Here is a 20,891-nt window from a genome sequence, read left to right as displayed (position 1 = left end):
AACTAAAACATCGCTGAGCTGCAGTTACTGGAGTAGGCTCCACTTCTGATACTTCTCTTCCAGAACATCATCTCCTTTCACCTTGTACGAATGCTGTTAAAACATGCAGGGTGAAATTTCTTTCTTCCTACACACAGGCAGAGTTGTCATGTGTGCTTTGATAGAACTGCTCAGATATTTGAAAACCCAGCCCAAATCAATCAGAGGGCTGCATGAAGGCGTACGGATTGGAGTAGTACTTGCAACCTGTACGGATTTTAGGGCTTTGGATTGAATACGGAGACGCTTTTCCTCTGATCTGTGTTAATTTCTCATCAGCCACATTCCTCATCAGGTGGGAAGTAAAGGCGGTGGCTGAGACTGCATGGAGGACCATGGGCGAGGACTAGGTGCCAGAATGATGTCACCCTTCAATATATGTAACGACCAGTGTAATTCATTAGTCATTTTAAGTCAGCCAGTGAAGTCATTCCTCTTGCCAAGAATTCGCAAGCTTTACAGCATTAAATTTTATAATGAGTAGAAAACATAAGGCCAGGCTTTTTTTTTTTTTTTTTTCCTCATCATTTTATTCACTTATCAATATGAGCAAATGTGGTAAATGTGCCAGCTATGTGGGTAGAACAGTTTATAAATACAGCAGTAATAATTGCCGGCTAATTGGATCATTCCTTCATTGTTGCCCATTTTATAAATATCCTAGACTTGGAAGGGCTAGATTTTAATTGGCAAATGTTGGGGGAACTCATCCTCCTTTTTTTTTTTAAAAAAAAGTTCCTTAATTAATATATCAGGGGAAATGGAGAAACTTATTTTTGTTCTGCTAGACAACTGGTATGCTTTGACTTGTAATTTGGTCTGGCAGTGGGAGTGAGGTGTGGAGTCCTGCTTTGGAAGGGTTCTGAAGCCGCTGTTAATAACCTCACTAAATTGGGAACGGTCAATTTCCACACCAAACCAGGTATATTTTTTGAAAAATACTAACAATCAGAAATGGTACCTGTCAGTATCATCCCTTGGTACACCCCTCCTTCCCACCTTTCTCCTCTTTGCTGTGCCATGGCAAAGCAGCTCCTGCCAGCCATGAGGCGCTGCTGGGTGGTGGGTCAGCAGGTGGGACCTGAGACAGGTCACCTCTTCCCAGGCAGGTAGAGCCAGGGATGTGCTACTGAAACATCAGGGCTGGAGCAGTGGGGAGAAGGCACGGATAACTGCTTGTGCACTAAAGTTTGCCCCTTTTTGTCAAATTGTGGGGGGCAGTGTATCGTGCAGCTGCAGGGTCCCAGCTGAGTGGTCCGGCTGCTGCATCAAGGGCAGAGGAGCAAAGCTGTGGCCATTCAGGAAGCACTTGGGTTTGGTTGTAAGCATCTTTTCTCCGTAGAAGGCTATCTGTGAGCTAAAAAATGTCACCTTCACCTTCCCAGAAGAGGAAAGATGCATCTCCTACTGCAGTTTGAAAGCATTCCTGGTTTCCTACTCTGCCATAATCTTCATTTAGGTTAACTACTCCACAAATTGTCAATGGATGGTAAAGAAGAAGTTTAGTGAAAGATATTTTTTGTTTCATGTACCTTAACATTTTTTTTAAATCAGTTATTATAATTGTGGCTTCTATGATGCTTTTGTTCACCGTAACTTACAGGTTTGAATGGCATATGAAAGACTTAATTTTAATGATATGCGTATCCCATTTTCTTTCAGCGAGCATTAAATAGAAAAAAATTGACTGCAACTGAATTCAGCAATAAGGAAAACTCTGAATCAAGCACTGAGCACGATAAAGAAAACTCCTTTATCAAAACTGAACCAAGAAGAGTTAAAATATTTGATGGAGGGCAAGTATTGTACTTTGTATACTAAATATCATTGGGAAGATATTTTTTCCTTGATTCTAGACTTTGCAGAGATGTTGCTTCCTATTTGATTTATTTGAAACAACAGTTCCCATATTGTGGTCTGTGGATGTTGGTTTATGTTTCCAAGAAAAATGGAAAGTCATCAGAAGCGTGGAGCCATGAGAGTTAAGAGGAGGGGTAATGAAATAAGGAGCAGTAAGCAGTGCAGTTCTTTTTTTTAATCTTTTTGGGTTTTTTTTTTTCCCAAAGGGCAAACATTAATCAGCAGTAAAGGCAGCTAGATACAGCCAATGCAAATTCTTTTCCTATATTTTTCTTACGTGATAAATAATGCCTATTTTGCAGGAGGGTTGTGTAACTGTAGCCAGAGAGGATATAGCCTGGGGGCTGAGCAGCAGAGTGCGGTACAGTGTCTGACAGCGTGCAGTGGCACACACGGGCTGGAGAACTCCTGATTTGCAAAGTCCTATGGAAATACTGAGAGCCCTTGTCCATGCGCTGTGATACTTCAGATGGGTTGCCTGATGTGAATAACAGTTGCTTTAGCCACAGTGTTGTGCTATTTACAGCATGTTATAAAAAGATTTCATAGCAGAAGAGTGCCGGTGACACTTCTAAAAATTTTGAGCAAAAATGGTGCATATTTTATTGTTCTCGTAATTGGTAGTGGGCTCTAGGGCTTCCCATTTATTGGTTCCCAGTTTGAATCCAGTCTAGGCTAGGAGTTAAGCCTTTACCAGCTGCCCAGGTAAAACATTGGTACGTGTCTCTGCTCAGATCCAAACATTCCAGGGACCAGGTCATGAAAGCTAAACACAACCTTTGGTGTCCTTGAGTGGAGATATGAAGGGTGTAATCAACTCTGAATGACTTTTTCCACCTAGAGGCAGTCGCATTAGGCTGAGTCCAGAGCACATTGATGGGGAATTTTAAAGACTTTCCCATTGTCCTAACTAACGTTGTTCCTTTTCTGCATCCAACACAGAGCCTCAAAAATGCTCTTTTAAAGCTTCCTCATGGTGCCCAAACCTGCTTCCAAGAACTGACAGTTTTAAAAAGTGTGTTCCTGTGTTGCAAATTGAAATCTTTAAATGCATAGTATCAAATGGTACCTCTATTAAAAAAGATATGCTGTTATTCCTAAACAGGTCCGTGATTACCTAGTGAAAAATCTAGATACGAGTTTAATGAATAAATGCAGAAGTCAAGCAGGAAAAGAGCATGTTGGCTTTGTCAGTCAGTCATTGTCATCTATTATATTATTTTTAAAATTCTGGTAGAAGAGTTTCTAACTAGAATCATTTTCCCATTACAACTGATTGTCTTACTCTTACGGTACTGTTACTAGGTACAAGTCAAATGAAGACTATGTGTATGTGCGGGGAAGAGGGAGGGGGAAGTACATCTGTGAAGAATGTGGAATACGTTGCAAGAAACCCAGCATGCTGAAGAAGCATATTCGCACACATACAGATGTCCGTCCTTACCACTGCAATTACTGCAACTTTTCCTTTAAAACTAAAGGTAGGGGTACTTTTCCATGCATGTTTTCCCCCTTTTTTTTTCTTTCTGTTGTAAAGTATAATTCTTTTCTTCTTACATTTGGCAGTCCATAAGCTAAAGAAGTTGCCTCTCTGTGGAGCTTTGTTGTCTTAATGTTTCAAATATTTGTAGTTTCTGATTGCCTTCTTTTCTTTAGTCTATGTTTATTCAGATAATCACACCTTTATATGAATGAAGGGTATGAAATGCCACAGTGTGTGAGAAACTAGAGTGGGATGAGGGGAATCCTACGGCAATATAATGAAAGTTAGGTGAAGCTAAGTGAGCTGCTTAGCTGCTCATCCTAGTAGGGATGGGGACACGGAATTTTAAGTCCCTAGCAGTGACCTTTTGGAGGTATGACATTGACATATATGTATTCCTGTTGGCACTCAACTGGGTGCTCAGGGAAGGAAATTGGCCTTTATTAAATCACTATATTAAAATGTTTTTTATGGCCTTGAAAGATGAGGTTCACTTTCCACTTGACCTTCAAAGACCCAAAGATAGACCTCAACTTTTTAAAGCCTGTTTACACCAGATACTTAAATGCATCCTTGTTTAAGCAAGCAGTATATTAAGCAGTGGTAGATCCAGGACGCAAAGTAAGTGAAACAGACAGGAGAAGTTCACAGCCAAAATACTTCCAGCAAAAATATTCTAAGCAGTAAATTTTTTCTTGGCTTTGAATGTCATTTAGCAATAATCCCCCCCAGCTGTAACCTCAGAAACATTTGTAATTTTAGTGGGTTCAAGAGTACCCAGCAGCTGGGTGGAAAACTTCCAAGAGATAAGCCAGTGCTGCAGAAAGTGGGATGGATAGTCTTTAGGTGTGTTAAAACCTGTGGCTGCATCCTGACAGGCTGGGTCATCATGTCACTTTCAAGATGAAATGTCGGAGTGTGAACCCAGTAAATTCTGATTATGGTTTCTGCAGAGTAGGTGTGCTGGCCGAATTCAAGAAATTAAGTTCGGCCCATTTGAAATCCTCCCTGTTTCAGCTGTAGCAGATACTTTTACTCGCTTCCTCTTCTGCAGTTGCTGTGCCCGGCGGGTGCCATTACTGCTGGCAGCCAGTCACGCGGTTGGCTGCTGGGTTTTGGGTAAACCAGCCTTCAGGACTTCATGCAGCCTGTAAAGCTGGGAAATTGGCCATTTGTGAGTCCATCTAGTCATACAGCTTCATAACAATTACTTCAAAATCTGGGGTGAATTACTACCTTCATTTCAAAGCAGGGATAAAGCATTCCGTAACCACAGAAGAGCCACAATTCTACCCACTGTAATTTCTCCCACTGAAATACCTCAAAGAAGCAGTGTTTTGAGATACAATAGGAAGTTTAAGCATCATACATTTTAGAGATATCATCATTTACAAATCTCTGATCTACTCTTAACCTTTTGTTGATGATATTTGCCATATTTTCTTTTCAAAGGAGAAGGGGAGAGCAGCCTGTGGGGCCTCTCAGCAGTTACGCATTCACTTCTGAAATTCAGACCAAATACGTTCCTACTCTGATTTTGAATAAAATTAATCCATTTGTTTAGGTCGGCAGTGAACATGATTACACTAAATATAGAATCCATCAAATACTGAAAGAACTGCAAGATATGAACTCTAGTTTCATGCAATGGATCTCAGTCAACGTGACTTTGAAGGCTGAATCAGCCTTTTTTATACTTTGCCATATGTGAGGGGTCTTTTACACCAATGCAAAATACATCATCATCTAGGATTTCCACCCTATTCTATTTTATTTCAATAAAGGACTTCATGAAATGTAGCCAGAGAGCTAGTAGCATTCAGGGTGGTGAACCTGCCACAGCCCTTGACAGCTTGCATTGAGGGGCAAGGTTCTATGAAGTGTGAAATCAAATTATACAGGTGGTTATAAACATAGGTGAATAAGATATAGACATGTTAAGCATGTATTTGTATACATTTCTGTAGTCACAGAGCAGTTAATTTCTTTTGTGTTTTTTTCTTAAGGAAATTTAACAAAACATATGAAGTCAAAGGCACATAGCAAGAAATGCATGGATTTGGGAGTCTCAGTAGGTTTAATAGATGACCAGGATGGAGAAGAAGAATTTGGTAAGAAATAAGAATCTTTCTTTACTGCATTTTTTGTATTATTATCATCCTGCTTTCCTACCCTTTCTTTTCCAAAGCTTTTAAATCTTTGTACAGAGAAAAGTTATATAGAGAAAAATCTTAGAAGCTAGTCCAAGGGAGCAAAAAAACTGGAGAAACTTTCGCCAAAAGAAATGACAAGCATATGCTAAAGATAAATTGCTGCTGAATTTTTCACAAAATGTTATGCAGTTTAACTTTATCAGTTTCACAGATAAATATGACAAGACTGAAAATACCAGAAAAGCAGCTGTTTGCCTAGAAAAAAAGGTAGTCAAAGCTGAGTGCTTTGCAAGGAGGCTAATCATCTTCCAGTGTAGAGTTCTGTCCTCCTTCACAAATAATTGGCCATAGATCAGCAGACAGAGATCACTTAGAAATTATGAACATTATTCATTTTGACCTGTTCTACTTCTCCATTAGTGATGAGAGTGTTATCAAAATGAATGTATTTGCTAATAAATGGAATTCTGCACTTCCCACGTCCCAAGGCGGCTGTGCTGAAGAGGAGATGGGATTGAGGACAAAGAGGGCCAAAGCAGGCTCATGTGGGTTTTGCTCAGCGTGGTAAGAAAGATGTAGCTCCATCAGACACAGTGAGATGGAGAACAGGATTGTGCATTAGGACTGTTCTGGATCTTGGCGTGTCTCAGTGCAGCGGGAGCATTTTCTCTGTCCTCCCGTTTCTCAGCAGGGAGATGAGTTGTGTTGCCTTGCCTCGTATTTTTCTTCTTTCAGTGGAATAGTTTATTAGATTGCGGATGAGGTTTTGAGAAAAGAAAGCAGTGGGGATCTTTATTTAAACAGTAAAGGGCAAGAAAGATGAATGCACTTGTCCCCCTATGACAACCGCTAGCAGAATAAGCGAATCAGATTGAATCTAATTCTAAATAATGCTGGGAATATGACTCAGCTGGTATGATTCAGTAGTGCACTAGGTACAAAGAAACCTGCATTTTCCCTTTTTTGGCATTCTTCGGTATATTCCTTTTTAGTAAGCTAAAAACATGTCCCTCTTTGCAATTTGATGTACCAAATAAATAACACAGAAGATAAGCAGCAGTACAAATTACTGTCCTTTTCTCACAGAGGGACAGTTTTCATTAACATTTTCAGACTTCTGATGACAGAAAAATTGTCACTTTTTAAAGTACTGTTCTGTAGCATTTGGCATTTTATTTAGTTTTATAAAGTACAACTGAACAGATATTTCCATTAACTAGGAACTGAAAACATTTTATTGATTGGTAAATCAGTATTCCCAATTGCATAAATTAAAAATTGCATTTGTGGTTATAATGTAATGGGAAATGTTTCAGATGTTTCAGTTACACCCAGTAGAAGTAAGGCATTTCAAACATTTGTTGAAAGATTGCTTTCCTTTGGCTCTAAGACCATTCAGCTGAGAGGGATTCTCTTTCCATATCATGTACAGGTGTGTCCAGTATAAATATATTATATATTCCCTGAAATACATTCTTTGCTTCAGCACAGTAATTACTTAATAAATTAAATATTCTATTTTTGGGGGGAAAAAAAAAAAAAAAGACAAGACATTCAACAGAATTTGCTATATAATCCTTGAAATTCTTCCAGAAATTGTAATTGTAACACCCTCTGTCGTCCCATGTCCGCTCACTCCAAAAAAAAAAAAAAAATAGAGCAGGTAACACATTTTTCTTCAAGAACCCCAAACCAAAAATCAACTTGGTGGTAAAATCCCTAGCTTCTCTAAATGATCTGGCTCAGGTACCCATAGCAAAACCAGCTGTGCAGCACAAAGCTCAGCACAAAAGTCCTGTCCAAGAGGCAGGGAAATTAAGCTGGTGATAAACACACGTTTACTGCAGCCAAACCAGTCCAGCCTCTCCAGTTGCTGTGTAACACGGGGCACTTACAATTACCCATGTAAATTCAGTGAGTAACTGTACACTTTAAAAATGTGATTTCATCTGTCAGCTCGCCTAGCCACACATGAAGGTATTTCTCATGATAATTCAGAAAATTGCTTGTTGGCCCAATTTTAGGGCAGAGTCAGGAGGGAAAAGGAGTGTGATATATTTGCATATGTGCTTTTTTAAACGTAGGTGGTTCTGTTGCCCTCTACGAAATCCTGTGCATGCTAATTTTTTTAATAGGTTTGAATATGATGGAATATATTTATTTTTTTGAGGTATCTAGTCAGTCTCAGTTAGCCAAGTAGCTTGGACCACCTCTGTGGCTGCCGTTTCTCCAGCGCAGGGCAGCAGAACTCATGCTGGAGCCAGCACCCCCTGTGCCAGGTCTGGGCCCTAGGGACAGCCCTGCCAGCAGTGTGTCACCCACAAAGGAGAACATGATGGGCCTTGGGTATTGAGCTGCACTGGTGGCGTTACACCTTTGGCCCTTGCATCCCTCCTCCTTCTGACGTGTGTTGCCGGCAGATCTCATTGCATACCCTTTTGGTGCTTGAAAAAATGATGTCTTTAAGCATGTACGTTTTGTAGTTGAGTAGTTCTGTAGTTGTTAAAAATGATCTCTCTCTTAAGGAGTGGTCTGCCCCGTCCCATTGCTTTCCTCGGTTGGAAGGCAATGTGAGATGCTGTAGAGGAAAGTGTGGAAAATCTGATAAGAAATAATTATGACCTCAGAAAAAAAAATTCTTCTTCCCGTAGGCTGTATGAGATTGGCCTGTTTCCTGGCCCATAGAATATCTCTCTGTCTGTCTCTTAACTAATTGCTTATCCAAACATTTGGAATACTGATTATTCTTACAGCAGGGAAAACATCTGCATCTTTGCTTGAAATAACTAAGCTGTATGTCTTCCACCAGACTTAGAATTAGAGAATTAGCCAGAAATTTAACAAAGCCACCAACCTTTTATTTACTAAGGAATTTCCGGGTTCTATTCTTATGTAGGTTTTTTTTTTTCAAAGCATAGGCCATCACAATTACTTGAATATGTAAGTTTTTAGATTCATAGAAGTCAGCTTTGAGCTGATAGCAGTACAGATTAATAGTGCATGAAGATTGAATAAAGAGTGCAAAATAGTGTACAATCCTGACTGCAGGCGCGCACACACACACAGAGCGCCTGTTTTATCAGTAATCTGAGAAGCTGAAAATTTGTTGTGCTGTAACGTCTAGGGAAAAATAAAGATGCTCTCTAGCTGTCTGAGACTATATGTGATCAGAGCTTTTAACACAGCATTCTTTGTATTTGGACTTGTCATCATTTGGGTATTAGTAAATACTTTCTGGCCTGGCTTTTTGTATTCAAAACCATTCCCTCATCCATTTATCTTTCATCTTCTGCTCTGTGGAATGTTCTTGTCACCACAATACAGGGTTACAATGTAAGGAATGTTAATATCTGAATTAAATTGTCAGGCGAGGTGAGCTGTTTAGTGTGACAGACGGCAACTGGGTTAGTGTGACAGACGGTAACTGGGAATATCCTCGTTGGTTGTGTTGACCCAACATTTTACTATTCAGTCTTAGAAACATAATAATTATGTTTCTTCAAATTAAAACAGTTATGAACTTCAAACCTGTAACATTTCATATGTAAGCTAAGGTGTGGTACGCCTGAGTAAACTTGCACAAGATCGTTATTTAATAATGAAATGAGTAGATGGGCAGAACTTACTTAAATGGTCTCTATGGGAAAATTTTATCCCAAAATATTAATTACTTTACCAGTGAAAAGACCTAATTGTAAGTTTCAGATATGTATTTAAATATATATACACACACACATACATATATTAAAAAAACACTTTCATTTTCTGTAGTATTAAAAAACCCTTCCAAAGATACAATGGTTCTAAGTTAATTAGCTATACATTACTTAGAGTAGATCTTAAAGTGAGTTTCCATGGCTCTTCATTAGCTTAATCATGACTCACTCTGTGTTTTTACTGCTCCTACATTTAAGGAGTGAAAATAAATGAAAAACCTTGCAATAATATCCTCCTTTTGCAAATAGTATGGAAGGCTGGTTCTTTATAGCTTACAAGAAATGTTTGGGGGGGGGTGTGGTTGGTTTTTTTTTAATATCAATGCCTAGTCTTCAACTAGATGTACATTAAGCATGCTGGAGCCCCACAGTAGCTACAGCCTGGGAATAGACTACCTAGCGCTAGGGTTGATTTTCAGTATGTAGGTTACTCAGAAAGGCTTAGGTGTAAATAATCTCTTTAAACAGAGGTTACTCTTAATTTTTTGTTTAGTTTTACTTTGTTACTTTCCATACCTTAGGAATGTAAGTCAAAAGCCCCTAGGGTTTGGGGTTTTTTTTCTCATTTCTGAGGAGCAGTGGCTATTACCAGTCTGAATTTAACCCAGCAGATGTCACTGTGAGTCCTGTTTGATGGTGATGAGCAGTGGACAGCAGCTGAAGCAAGGCTGAAATCACTCAGGTAAAGCCTGTGAACAGACTTAGACAGGAAGACAGCAGGTTGGGATGTAGGTGCTAGTGTTGTTTCACAGGACTTTGTTTTACCTGCTTTAAAATTTGTTTGAATAGTTGTGGAACAGTCTATTGCAAGGCTAATACGATGTCTGAAAGGCGAGTCTAAGCTTTTAATTGTTTAAAATAATAGGGAGTGTATTGATGACATGTAGACCTTATTTTCAAGTTTATGATAATGACATATTTAAAAACATTTCTGCTTTTATTGCCATAGTACATATGTATTTTTTCTTGAGTTTGATGGAGTATATGTAATATAGAACAGGTACTTGATTTTTAAATGCTTTGACATAGATACTAATCCATAAATGAAGATACTCCCATAATTTGAGGCAAAAATAAAATGCTTTGCATTACTCAGATGCTAAAAGCCAATAAATTTAGTAAATTTAAATTTAGACGTCATAGATAGTAAACAGACCAACAGATACTATGTAAGCTATATCTTTAATCTGCATAAGTAGAGCTAATAGCAATCCTGTAGTTACCGATGGGACTGTCTGCTTAGGAATGTGTAAAACTTCATCAGTCCGGACTTAAATTTTTAGGTGTTTCTTGTCTTCCTGCCAGTGAAAGAATGAAAATGAACATTTTGTTCTTTATGGGAAAATCTACCTAAATATTATTAAGTTATAACCAAATATGACTAAGTTGTAGGTCGTTGAACTTGATCACTGGATTTGGTGCAGGAATTGCTAAGTCTGTAGCAGGGCCTGATAGGTCAGGTCATGTGATGGACTAATTGGTGATATTATTGCAGTTAAAATTAAAAGCTGTAAGTTGAGACTCTGAATAACCTTTCTTCTAGTCCTTTGCAGTATAAGATAATCAGATGACCATTGTTAAAACCAAGGAGAGTAAGGATTTCTTTAGGAAAAATTTCTAAAATAAAGAACTTTAAAGTATATCAGGAGACCTATTTCAGTTACCTAATTCATAGCATCACAAGTGGAAAAAACTGTGTGTGGACTTAGCCCCAGGCGCTTCACTAATGGACATACTAGGATGTTGGTATTTCCAACTAATGCTATTGTGCTAAAGAACTTGAAGGTTTTCCTTTCCCGCTTTGGGGAAAAATGTCAGTATAACAGAGCCTTAGCCAACTAGCTCATCAGCACCACAAACACAATACAGAGCTGATTATCTAACTGAGGACTGACAACAAAATAAATGAAGGACTAAGCTGATTTTTGCCTATGATTTGTATACACTTGCTTCAATACATAGGCTTAAAACCTTGGGTTTATTAAACATAATTATAGCTGGCACGCGAGCAAAATCCCCAGTCAAAAGTTGTGTCCACGTTTCTATTATACTTTTATTTCCAGCTGTTTGTAATTTTTGCAGAATTCAGGTCTCAAGCCAGAAGTTCTACTTTCTCCTGTGAAGTCCAGGGAGAAAAGTCTTTCTAAGGGTTTTTTAAAAAGATCGCAGCAGATATTCCCTACTCTTCCAAAAACTCTCTTTAAAAAAAAATGGAGGCAGTTTTGAACAGTCTTTCTGTTAAAGTGGTGAGAGTTACACATTTTTCGAAAGAGAAGTAGCTTTCATAAGCCTTCACTTAATAGTGTGAAACTTTTTTACCTGTTTTCTTTTAAAAAAAAAACAAAACTGTGAACTTTCATGCCAAAAGCAGTTTCCTTGTATGCTCGTGGCTTTTAAATTTACATCCTTCATTCTGAAATACCCCACACTGCTTTAAAACCTCATACAAAGTTAAACACAGAAGTCATTTTGTTCCCTTTGGAAACTGAGTTAGTTCTAGGGTATTTTTTTTACATATATATATTTATATTTTATTTATATACGTATGTAAGTATGAGCTACAGAAGCATATGGTTATAATTGTGCATAGTTTAAGATAGGAAGCGAAGAATTAATTTTTCCCCAATTAAAACTGCAAGGGAACTTTAGTAGGCAGCTGTCATGGTTTAACCCAGCAGGTAGCTAAACACTGTACAGCCACTTGCTCGTTCCTTCCACCCAGTGAGATGGGGGAGAGAACTGGGAAAACAAGTAAAATGTTGAGATAAAGACTGTGTAATAGGACAGAAATGGAAGGCAAATAATGATAAAATAATAAGAATATACAAAACAAGTGATACACAATGCCGTTGCTCGCGAGCTGCTGACCGATGCTCAAGTTAGCTCCCGAAGAGCAGCCCCTGGCCAGCTTTCTCCCTAGTTTATGTACTGAGCATGACACCGTGTGGCTTGGAATATCTGGCCAGTTTGGATCAGCTGTCCTCAATGTGTCCCCTCCCAGCTTCTTGTACCCCTGGAAAAACAGGACTCCACCGGGACTCAAACCGGACACGACAGCAGCGTACAGTTACCAGAATAGATCCGGGCCAATACTACTTGGTGAACACAACAGAGCTTGGAAACGTGTCCTTTACCACCTGCAGTGGTCACAGCCTTAGCTCGAAGCCTCTTTCAGAGAAGACCCGTAACCTGCCAGGGTCTTCCACTGCTTGAAACTCCAGCATCAGGTTCTCTTGCAACTCCACTGATATACAGCGATGCTGCAATGGGATGCTTAATTCTGAAAGCTTGGGCACTTCTTGTTTCAGCAAACTTGCACGCAGGTATAAAAGCCAGAGCAGAGTGTTCCTTTGTGTATTGCCAGAGCAGGCAAGTCAGGAATGGTGTTTTTTTCTCATCTGATGCTTCAAAGCCGTGTGGGAGTAAAGGGAACCACATTCGCTCTGTCACCTCGCCTACACTGCAGGCTCTGGCTCCAGGTAACCACACTTAAACACAAGCTGGCAAATGCACAAAGGGTGGAGGTAAACAGGGAAACAATAGAGGGAAATGATATCCCACAGAGTCCTGCATGTGAGGAATCTGTGTCCCACACACAGTTCCCCTTTCCCCTTCCATGGTTTTATTCTAGAAAGCTGATTAATGCAGACATGTGTGCAGAAAGAGATGTCTGCAGAAAATTCCTGCATAAGCAGCAACTTGCTAGTAAATCCTGTAGCATTTTTAAATGTTGATTTGAAAAATAATAGTTTCTTACTATAAATCAGAGCATTGTTTGAGCATGTGTTTTCCTCGCTTTGCAAGTGTGACAAGTCAGTCTAATCACTTCAGGTAGTTTCTCCTGCCAGTGGAGACAGTCATTTGTGATTGACATCAGCTTTCACAGAAAATGTGATTCATGTGGAGAGAGGAAGAAAAAAGAAAAGAAGCAGTAGGATTTCCCAGAGAATAGTTATGTGATGTTGGTAAAGAGACCAAAGTTATGGGGGAGTCCAGACTGAAATCCAAGACTTTGCAATGCCCCATGCATTATTCAGAGTTGCAGGAAATGCATGTGTGACCCTTTTTAGCTGTACCACATGGAGACGTCTTCAAGATCTGTTACGGAGGCATTAAGGGAGGTTATTTCCATTCAGAAATCAAACATACGTAGAGGTTCTAACATTTTAGATGTGTTTGCTTTGCTTCATCTTAATGATGAAGAAACACTGTGTGAAGAAGAGAAATGACAGGAGTTTAGACAAAAAAAAATGTTGAATAACTCCGTGTGGTTTTGTTAATAATATTTTTAACAATCCTACTTGCCATATTTTTGGAATGGACCTTACTGAATTAATTTTTCCACTAAAATATATTTTCTTTTTTGAACAGCTTTGTCTGTAGTTGAGAATTGTAAATGAAGACTATTGAAAAATCTAAAAAATATTTTTGTTAGCATCGTTCCAATGACCTGGAGGATTTGGGGTATTTTTAATAACATTTCAGTTTCATGCCTGCTGTAGTAAATGTAGAAAATCTATAGTTTCCATATTTAGTTAATGTACAAATTACTGTGTAGGCAAAGAGGGGCAAAGTCATTACAGAGGGATTTTTTCAAGGAAGCTATTAGTCTCGTTCCTAATTGCATTGCTCATTTGAAACCATAAAGGCTTATAATGGTGGGTAACTTACTGAGAGGTAGCTCAATTAAACCCATTTATTATACCTGGAGTACAAGATGCTTATTTTGGTTTTGGTAATGTAGCAGCTTAAAGTATTGGTAGTACCTTCAAATTCTTCTAAGGGTCTGATTTTTTTCAGAGTCGTTCATTTTGATGGTAAGTTCCTGTGCAGATTTTCTCTAGAACAAAGTCTCTGAGATTTTAGCTAACCAGCCATCATTGCTTTTGCAGAGCCAAATGATTTTTATGCTGATATTTTTTTTGGACAGCTCAGCCGACAGACCTTTAATCAAATGTAAAATATTAGTGCATTCAAAGCATTTTGTCTTTTATAAAATATGATCCCAGACAGTCTGGCTTGGAATCAGATACAGCAGATGGGATTTTCTGTCTATGTACTAAAGAGGATTCTTTCTTTCCAAGTTATGATATAAAAGAAGGTGAAAAGCTGTGTCGAGCTGTATTTTGTAGAGAAATTTGCTGCTAGATAGCAGTTTGGCTTTAAGACTTGAAGTCAGGAGGGCTTCTTCATATGAGCAAAGTTTCGTGCATAGGTGAGTTTTGACAGGATGAGAGCTTTCTTGCCTCCTAGGACATCTTGGGTGTTTTGTTAATAAACCTTTCAAAACATTACCAAAGTGAAGAATTCTGGTAAGGTCTAATTTTGGTCTCTTTTGCCTGTTAACGAGACAGATTCCTGACTAACAGCCTCCAGTCTTTCTGTTTGTATCCTTCAAAAACCTTTGCAGCAGTGAATCATATTAGGTACAAGGACACCCACTTATGAGTCAGAAACAGCTAGAGAATATCCCACTGCTAAGGTTGGCAGACCAGCTCCGTATGTCGTCACCGGGAACTTAATGGACCAGGAATCTGCTCGCTTCTCCCCAGGCGAGAGAGTGAAGGGTGACTTTGAGCAAATGGTTATAAATGGCTTAAAAGAAAACAGCCAAATCCAGAAGATTGAAAAACCACAGAAGCAGATGATGAAAAATTACGTAGCTGTATAATTAAATATGTACACTGGAAAACAGAAACAAAATTTAAAATCTTCCCTGTTTCTTTGATGCAGTGGGATGTGACTGAGAAATGCGTGTGCCATGTGTTTTTTTGGTGTTTCTAATCACTCCCTCCCGTCTCTTTCCCAATCAGTCCAGGACCTTCACTGATTACCTTCTAACTCCCACTTCTGCAGGTGAGAAGCAGAGATTTGGCTATGACCAGTCGGGATACGATGTGGAAGAGTCCGATGGTGCAGATGAAGATGAAAATGACAATGAAGATGATGATGAAGACAGCCAGGCTGAGTCAGTCCTATCCACAACCCCCTCGGTGACAGCCAGCCCCCAGCATCACCCATCTCGACATGGCCTGCAGGATGCTGCCAGCACTGATGAAGACATCAGGCTCCCCGACTGTTTTGCTGGGGTTCACACGGACTCTATGGATGGCCTGCCCAAAGCTCTGCTGACAAAGATGACCGTCCTTAGCACGGTGCAGTCAGTTAGCAGGACCTCCAGGTCACCAGCAGAATTCACCCATCAGGAAGCACATGAGGATAAAGCCCAGGAGAGGGGAGCAGGTCCCCGCAGTGCTAGTGTGACGCTGGCAGACGTCGGTCCGACATCTCCAGGTCGCCAGATGTCTGTGGATTACCCTGATCCAGAACCAGCCTTGGACCACTCCTTAATATCAACTGCAGCTCTCACAAAGGTAGGAGTGTCTGACTCGGGGGGAGAGAGCGGGATTTCAGATCTTCCTTTTAAAGGTCTTTTGGGAGGTTTTTCAAAGAGCAAAACGTTTGCCTTTCCTTCCATTCTTGGCTGATGAGTATTAAAGAAGAGTTGAAAGTAATTGAAGCATGGATGTATAGAACTCTAGAAACAACGATGTTGTAGGAGCACTGCTTTTCAAATTCTTAGTTTTGACTGTATTCTCCCTAAAAGGATTAATTGTAATACGGTGGTTCAGCTGAAGTTTGGAGCTGGTAGATTGTATTACAAATAAGAAGGGATACAACAGATTTGTAGAACAAACAGACAGGGATGGTTATAAAGTTTTCAGAGGCAAGTGTTAAAATTCAGAAGTCATTTCAGTCTGAAATAAGACACTAGAATAACTGGTAATTCCCAAGGGAAATTAATCTAGTCCCAAAATTTTTTGCCTTACCACTATTAAAAAATTCTGCAGTTCCTTATCTCTGCTCCAAATATGCTTAGTAGTAGAAGTAGAAAGAGCACCAGATGTTCAAGGAAACCAGGAGGCTGCCCGTGCGCAATAACAAAAGGACAGACGAGCACAGAACTGAGACCTGAGTTCCCGGTGCTCTCAGTTTTTCTCCAAGCTCAAAGAACATTTTAATTGGAAACGGATCAGGTTTGGCCATGCCTTGTTCTAGACACACGGCTCTTCAGAGCAGTGTGCAGAAAGGTGAGGGCAGTCTGTGTGCAAGGCTGCAGAGGCATTTGGTAGTTTTGGTCACTATTGTCTTTAAAGCTCTGCTAAGGAAATCGCAGAGGGGAACTGGCAGGTGTTAAGCCTTTTACAACTCAGCAATATTTTAATGGACTGTAAGGGGGATGGTGCAAGTCACGTACCTGATTGACCCTAAGGATACCTCTTGAAAGTTTTGAATTCTTATTGCAGACCATGAAGGCATTAGAGCTTTCCAGAGTAATGCTCAGAAAGATGTGATGCAAAATGTAGTTTAAATAAAGGAGTAATTACTGCCTTCTTTGTGATCAATGCAATATTTACAAATAAGACATGCATGTGGTTGTAGAAAAATAAGCAGCAGGAAGTTTGCAAAAGCATAAACAGTAAGTAAAACTTTCATTCTAGTTTAAGTACTTATTGGCTTGGTTTTTCTTTGAAAAAAAATCTCTACTACTGGATTTATTTTTTACAAAATTTATGATAGTGAACTGTTGACAAGAAGAAACAGTAAGAATTATTGCCGCATTTCATTGTTTGACACAGGTTCATTCCTGCTTGTGAGAACTGTCCGTCCATGTGGCAAATGTAAATTGCAACAATTTTGTAGTATGACAGAGGATAAAATGTAGTGGTCTCTGATCACTGTGTATACTTGCCACAAAAGGAGTAGGACCTTCATATTTGGATTGGGGGTTTCAGTTGTTGCCAGTAGATACCAGAAGGACATTTGACTGACGTTACTCCCTCATCAAACAGAACCACTGAAGCCTCAAGAAAATATTCACACAATTAAAAATCGACAAGTCTTCATTAATATAGCTCTAATAATCATCTAAATTAATATATTTAACATAAAAAAGGCCTGTAATACAAGGCAGTAATTCCTTTCCAGACTACCTCCTTCTTTCCCAGACCAAAACAAAGCAGCAGCCAATGTGCCTGATGGTTAATCTAGTCGGTTCCTACTGAGGAAGGTCGTGGATCCCACTTCTTGCAATCGAGACAAGGGGTCGAGACAACTCAGGAAGGCTATTGTATGTTCTTTTGAAAGCATCCATACCAGTTATCAGGATTTCTTGTGAGGTGTCAGGCAGGACTTAATTCTGAGGAAGGTGTTGGCTTCCCATTTGGACTGGTCAGCACTGCATAGTCAGCAAATCATATTCTCCTTTAAGCAATACCTTTCCTACCAGCAGTTTTCAAAAGCATTTCTGTTCGTGTTTTGGTTTTGTGCCTGCTCTAGAGATTTCTTGAGAGTTTGGTCAAAACCACAGAATTACCATTTAGTACAATAAAAACTAAACAAGGTTGCACCACTTGTCTTATATGTCTAAATACTAATGTAAAGACTAAATATGTCTAAAAATAAAAGGTACTGCGAGACTGCGATTGCAGTTAAGACCTCTTACTTCAGGAGGGTTTAGGAAAGGAGTTGCCAGCGTTGGTCAGTAGCACAGGCTGTATGAGAAGAAAAGGGAGCAAATAAATATAATTATCGGTCTGGATGTGTGCAGCAAATCACGGTGAGCGGAGGCAGCGGTGGGATGTGGGTCCCACTTCTCACTCCAGTATCCAGCCGTCTCTGTGGGTGCTGCAGCTGTCGCCCATCGCCTGTCACTGCGTGTCGCCTGTCTTCCACATGAGAAGCACCTACAGACAGATGTGCCATGATGCTGCCTCTGCCCGCTGGAGGCTGTAATGCCTCCAGGAAAAGAACCTGATGCATCAAAAATGCCAGCTTATGCTTATTTAACTTTCTTGCCTGAGGCCATTTCCACAGAAAACAGTTCTCCAAAGCCTTCTCGCTCCTTAAAAAACACATACAAAAGATATTCATCAATGTTTGCCAGTGTTCTAGAGAAATTAGCCAGGGTGATTAGGAGAGGAAAATTCAATTAGTGGGCGAGGAAGGAGTTTGAAAAAGAAAGGAAGGAAATTAATTCATTGTTCAAGCTGGGCAGTATATACTGTGAACCAGTTTGTTGTTTTTTCTTAAAGGGGAGTGTGGGAAGCCCTCCCAGCTACCTTGTGTTTCACGCGAGGATAGTGCTGGCCACCGCATTGACACACCTGTGTTTTTCTCCCCCAGAGCACGCCCTCTGTCAGCTCGCCCTCCTCGCCGGCGGACCACAGCATGCAGACCGCAGCGCTGTCGCCCTACGCCGAAAGCCCAGAGGAGAAGCTGGCCGGGTGCCCGCAGCACGTCACCGAGCCGAGGGCTCCTCAGACTCACCTCTTCAGCCACCTCCCCCTGCACTCGCAGCGGCAAGCCAAGGCACCCTACGGCACGGTACCAATCGGGGGGATTCAGGTGGTCCCCGCTGGCCTGGCCACCTACTCCACCTTCGTTCCCATCCAGGCGGGACCAGTGCAGCTCACCATCCCCGCCGTTAGCGTGATTCACAGAACTACCAGCACCCTCGGCGAGGCAGGCGGCACGGCCACCGGTGCCGCTGCCAATCCCATGGGTGTCGCCGAGGTGAACAGCGTGGTGCCGTGCATCCCCATAGGGCAGGTGAGCGTGCCGGGCATCCAGGGTCTCGGCACGCCCGGCTTGCAGACTCTGCCGCCACTGGGCATGGAGACGGTGAACATCTTGGGGCTGGCGAACACAAACATCGCCCCGCAGATGCGCCCTTCGGGAATTACCCTGAACGCCGTGGGTCTCCAGGTTTTGACCGCCGGCGCGGCCCCGCAGGGCAACCCCAGCCCGCAGGCCCACATTCCCGGCTTGCAGATACTGAACATCGCCCTGCCGACCCTCATCCCCTCCGTCAGCCCCGTGGGTGCCGAGGGGCACGGGGCTGCCGAGGCGCCCGCCCCAGGCAGCAAGGCCAAGGCCTGCGAGGCACAGCCGGAGCCGCCGCCTGCCGGCTTCCCCACGGCCGAGGCCGGCCAGGCGGGCAGGGCCGCTTCTCCCCAGGCGGCGGCAGGCGGCCAGCGGTACGGCGGTACGGGCCACCCCGAGCCCGCCCCGCTGACCGACTACGAGCGACCCAAGGGTCCGGGGAAGGCGGATCCTGAAAAGACTGACCTCGCCAGCCCCGCCAAGCCAAAGCGCAGCGTCCCTTCCCTGCAGGTGAAGAGGGCTGCCCCGGCGGAGCCCCGCTCCAAGGGGAATCCCGATGCATTAACCAAGTCCCCGGTCCACCGAACTGTCTCCCCGGACAGACAGGTACACAGGCCAGCCGCCTTGCCCCGGCGGCAAAACACGGTGCAGTTTAGCGATGGCAGCAGTGACGATGAGGATAGACTTGTAATAGCGACCTAGTTTTTTGTTTTTCATTGCGTTTTTATTTTTTTGGGGTTCTTTTTATAACACTTACAGGTTTCTTTGCAAACCTTCCTTTCCTTAAAGCACATTTTTCTGACACAAACCCATTACTAATCTTCGTGCAATCATGAACTCTTGACCAATAATTGTTGTTTCTTGTCAGCTCCAGCCATTTTTGTACATGTTGTATAGACGATTGTGCCTTTTTGGAGTTTTATGTTTAGAAACCTGTATAGATTGTTGAAGATATATATATATAAAATATATATATATAAAATATGTATATTAAAACCAGGTAGTTGCTTGTGTTTAGTAAGTAAACATCCTATGTCAGATAAATAAAGGATTAAATTATATGTTGCACTGTTAAATGTAAATTTTTATGGCTGTGGGACAAAGTTTCTGTGTACAGATCTAGTATGTAAAACTCCATATTTATTGTATCCATATTAGTCTTGGAAAAGGGTCTGTCCATCTTTCTTGTGTAAGACGGTAGCTTTACACTTAAAAGAGAAATACAGTATCTGTGTTATGAAATATTACAGTAAAATTTTGTTTACTGACTTTACCATTGCTTATGTTGTGCCTTCTTGATGCAGCCCGGTAGTTGGAGAGGCGCTTGACTCGTTCCTTTTAGTACCCTTCCAGCTGTGTTCAGCTCGAAAGGACCGGGTGGTGGTGCATGCCCCCGTGGTTTCACCTGCCACGAGAGAGAGAGAGAGAGGGTTCGCCTTTCAGGCGTCTTGGAGCAAAACCTTCCGTTTTGAAACATCCGGCGATGGCAAAGCGGGGAGGGAGTCCGTCAGCTTTATGTAGAGTGAGCATCCATCCACCTCGTGTTTTTAACACTTCCTAACTAACGTTTGAAGACTTCCCTGAGGGAAAGTAGCAAAAGGGTCAAGATGACATATTTTTTTATTTGTAATCTTGAACTATGAAACCACTTTTTATTGACATTAAAATGTTGTTACGCAAGAAAGGAATAATTCTTTTGTGTGTTCTTAATTGCAAAATCCGCCATACAGTTAGTGAAAATGCCACTGCTGTAACGAGGATTTGGCATTACCGGTTACCATCAACTTCTTATGAGACTGCATCTCAGGTGATCGTTTACAAGTAGATAAAGCCACATTCTCCCCAAATATGGCTTTGTCTTACTCGTGCAGGGGAAAAAAGGGGGGCTAGAGGTCTTACACATATAATTTAATCTGCCCTTATACCAAGAAACTCATCATGATGGGCAAATGAGATATGGGTGGATCCCAAAAC

The 20,891-nt window shown here is 41.2% G+C and overlaps 1 protein-coding gene across 9 annotated transcripts in view; it reads left to right on the top strand.

The window, feature by feature from the left end:
* Nucleotides 1-20,891, top strand: part of HIVEP1 (HIVEP zinc finger 1) — a 130,512-nt gene that overhangs the window by 103,039 nt on the left and 6,582 nt on the right. For 6 of the 9 annotated variants that reach the window (XM_040585801.1, XM_040585802.1, XM_040585797.1 and 3 more), the window contains 5 exons: nucleotides 1,702-1,835; nucleotides 3,205-3,380; nucleotides 5,389-5,493; nucleotides 15,108-15,625; nucleotides 18,438-20,190. In XM_040585801.1, coding sequence (XP_040441735.1) covers nucleotides 1,702-1,835; nucleotides 3,205-3,380; nucleotides 5,389-5,493; nucleotides 15,108-15,625; nucleotides 18,438-19,619 — 2,115 coding nt within the window. In that variant the 3' untranslated portion in view covers nucleotides 19,620-20,190. Of the gene's footprint in view, nucleotides 1-1,701; nucleotides 1,836-3,204; nucleotides 3,381-5,388; nucleotides 5,494-15,107; nucleotides 15,626-18,437; nucleotides 20,191-20,221; nucleotides 20,593-20,891 lie in introns of those variants that run through there. The other 3 variants (XR_005826722.1, XM_040585805.1, XM_040585804.1) reach the window with 2 other exon arrangements.

This window comes from Falco naumanni, chromosome 3 (genome assembly GCF_017639655.2).
Source record: "Falco naumanni isolate bFalNau1 chromosome 3, bFalNau1.pat, whole genome shotgun sequence".
In the NCBI taxonomy this organism is placed as follows: Eukaryota; Metazoa; Chordata; class Aves; order Falconiformes; family Falconidae; genus Falco; species Falco naumanni.
This window is presented reverse-complemented; position numbering and strand designations above follow the sequence as displayed.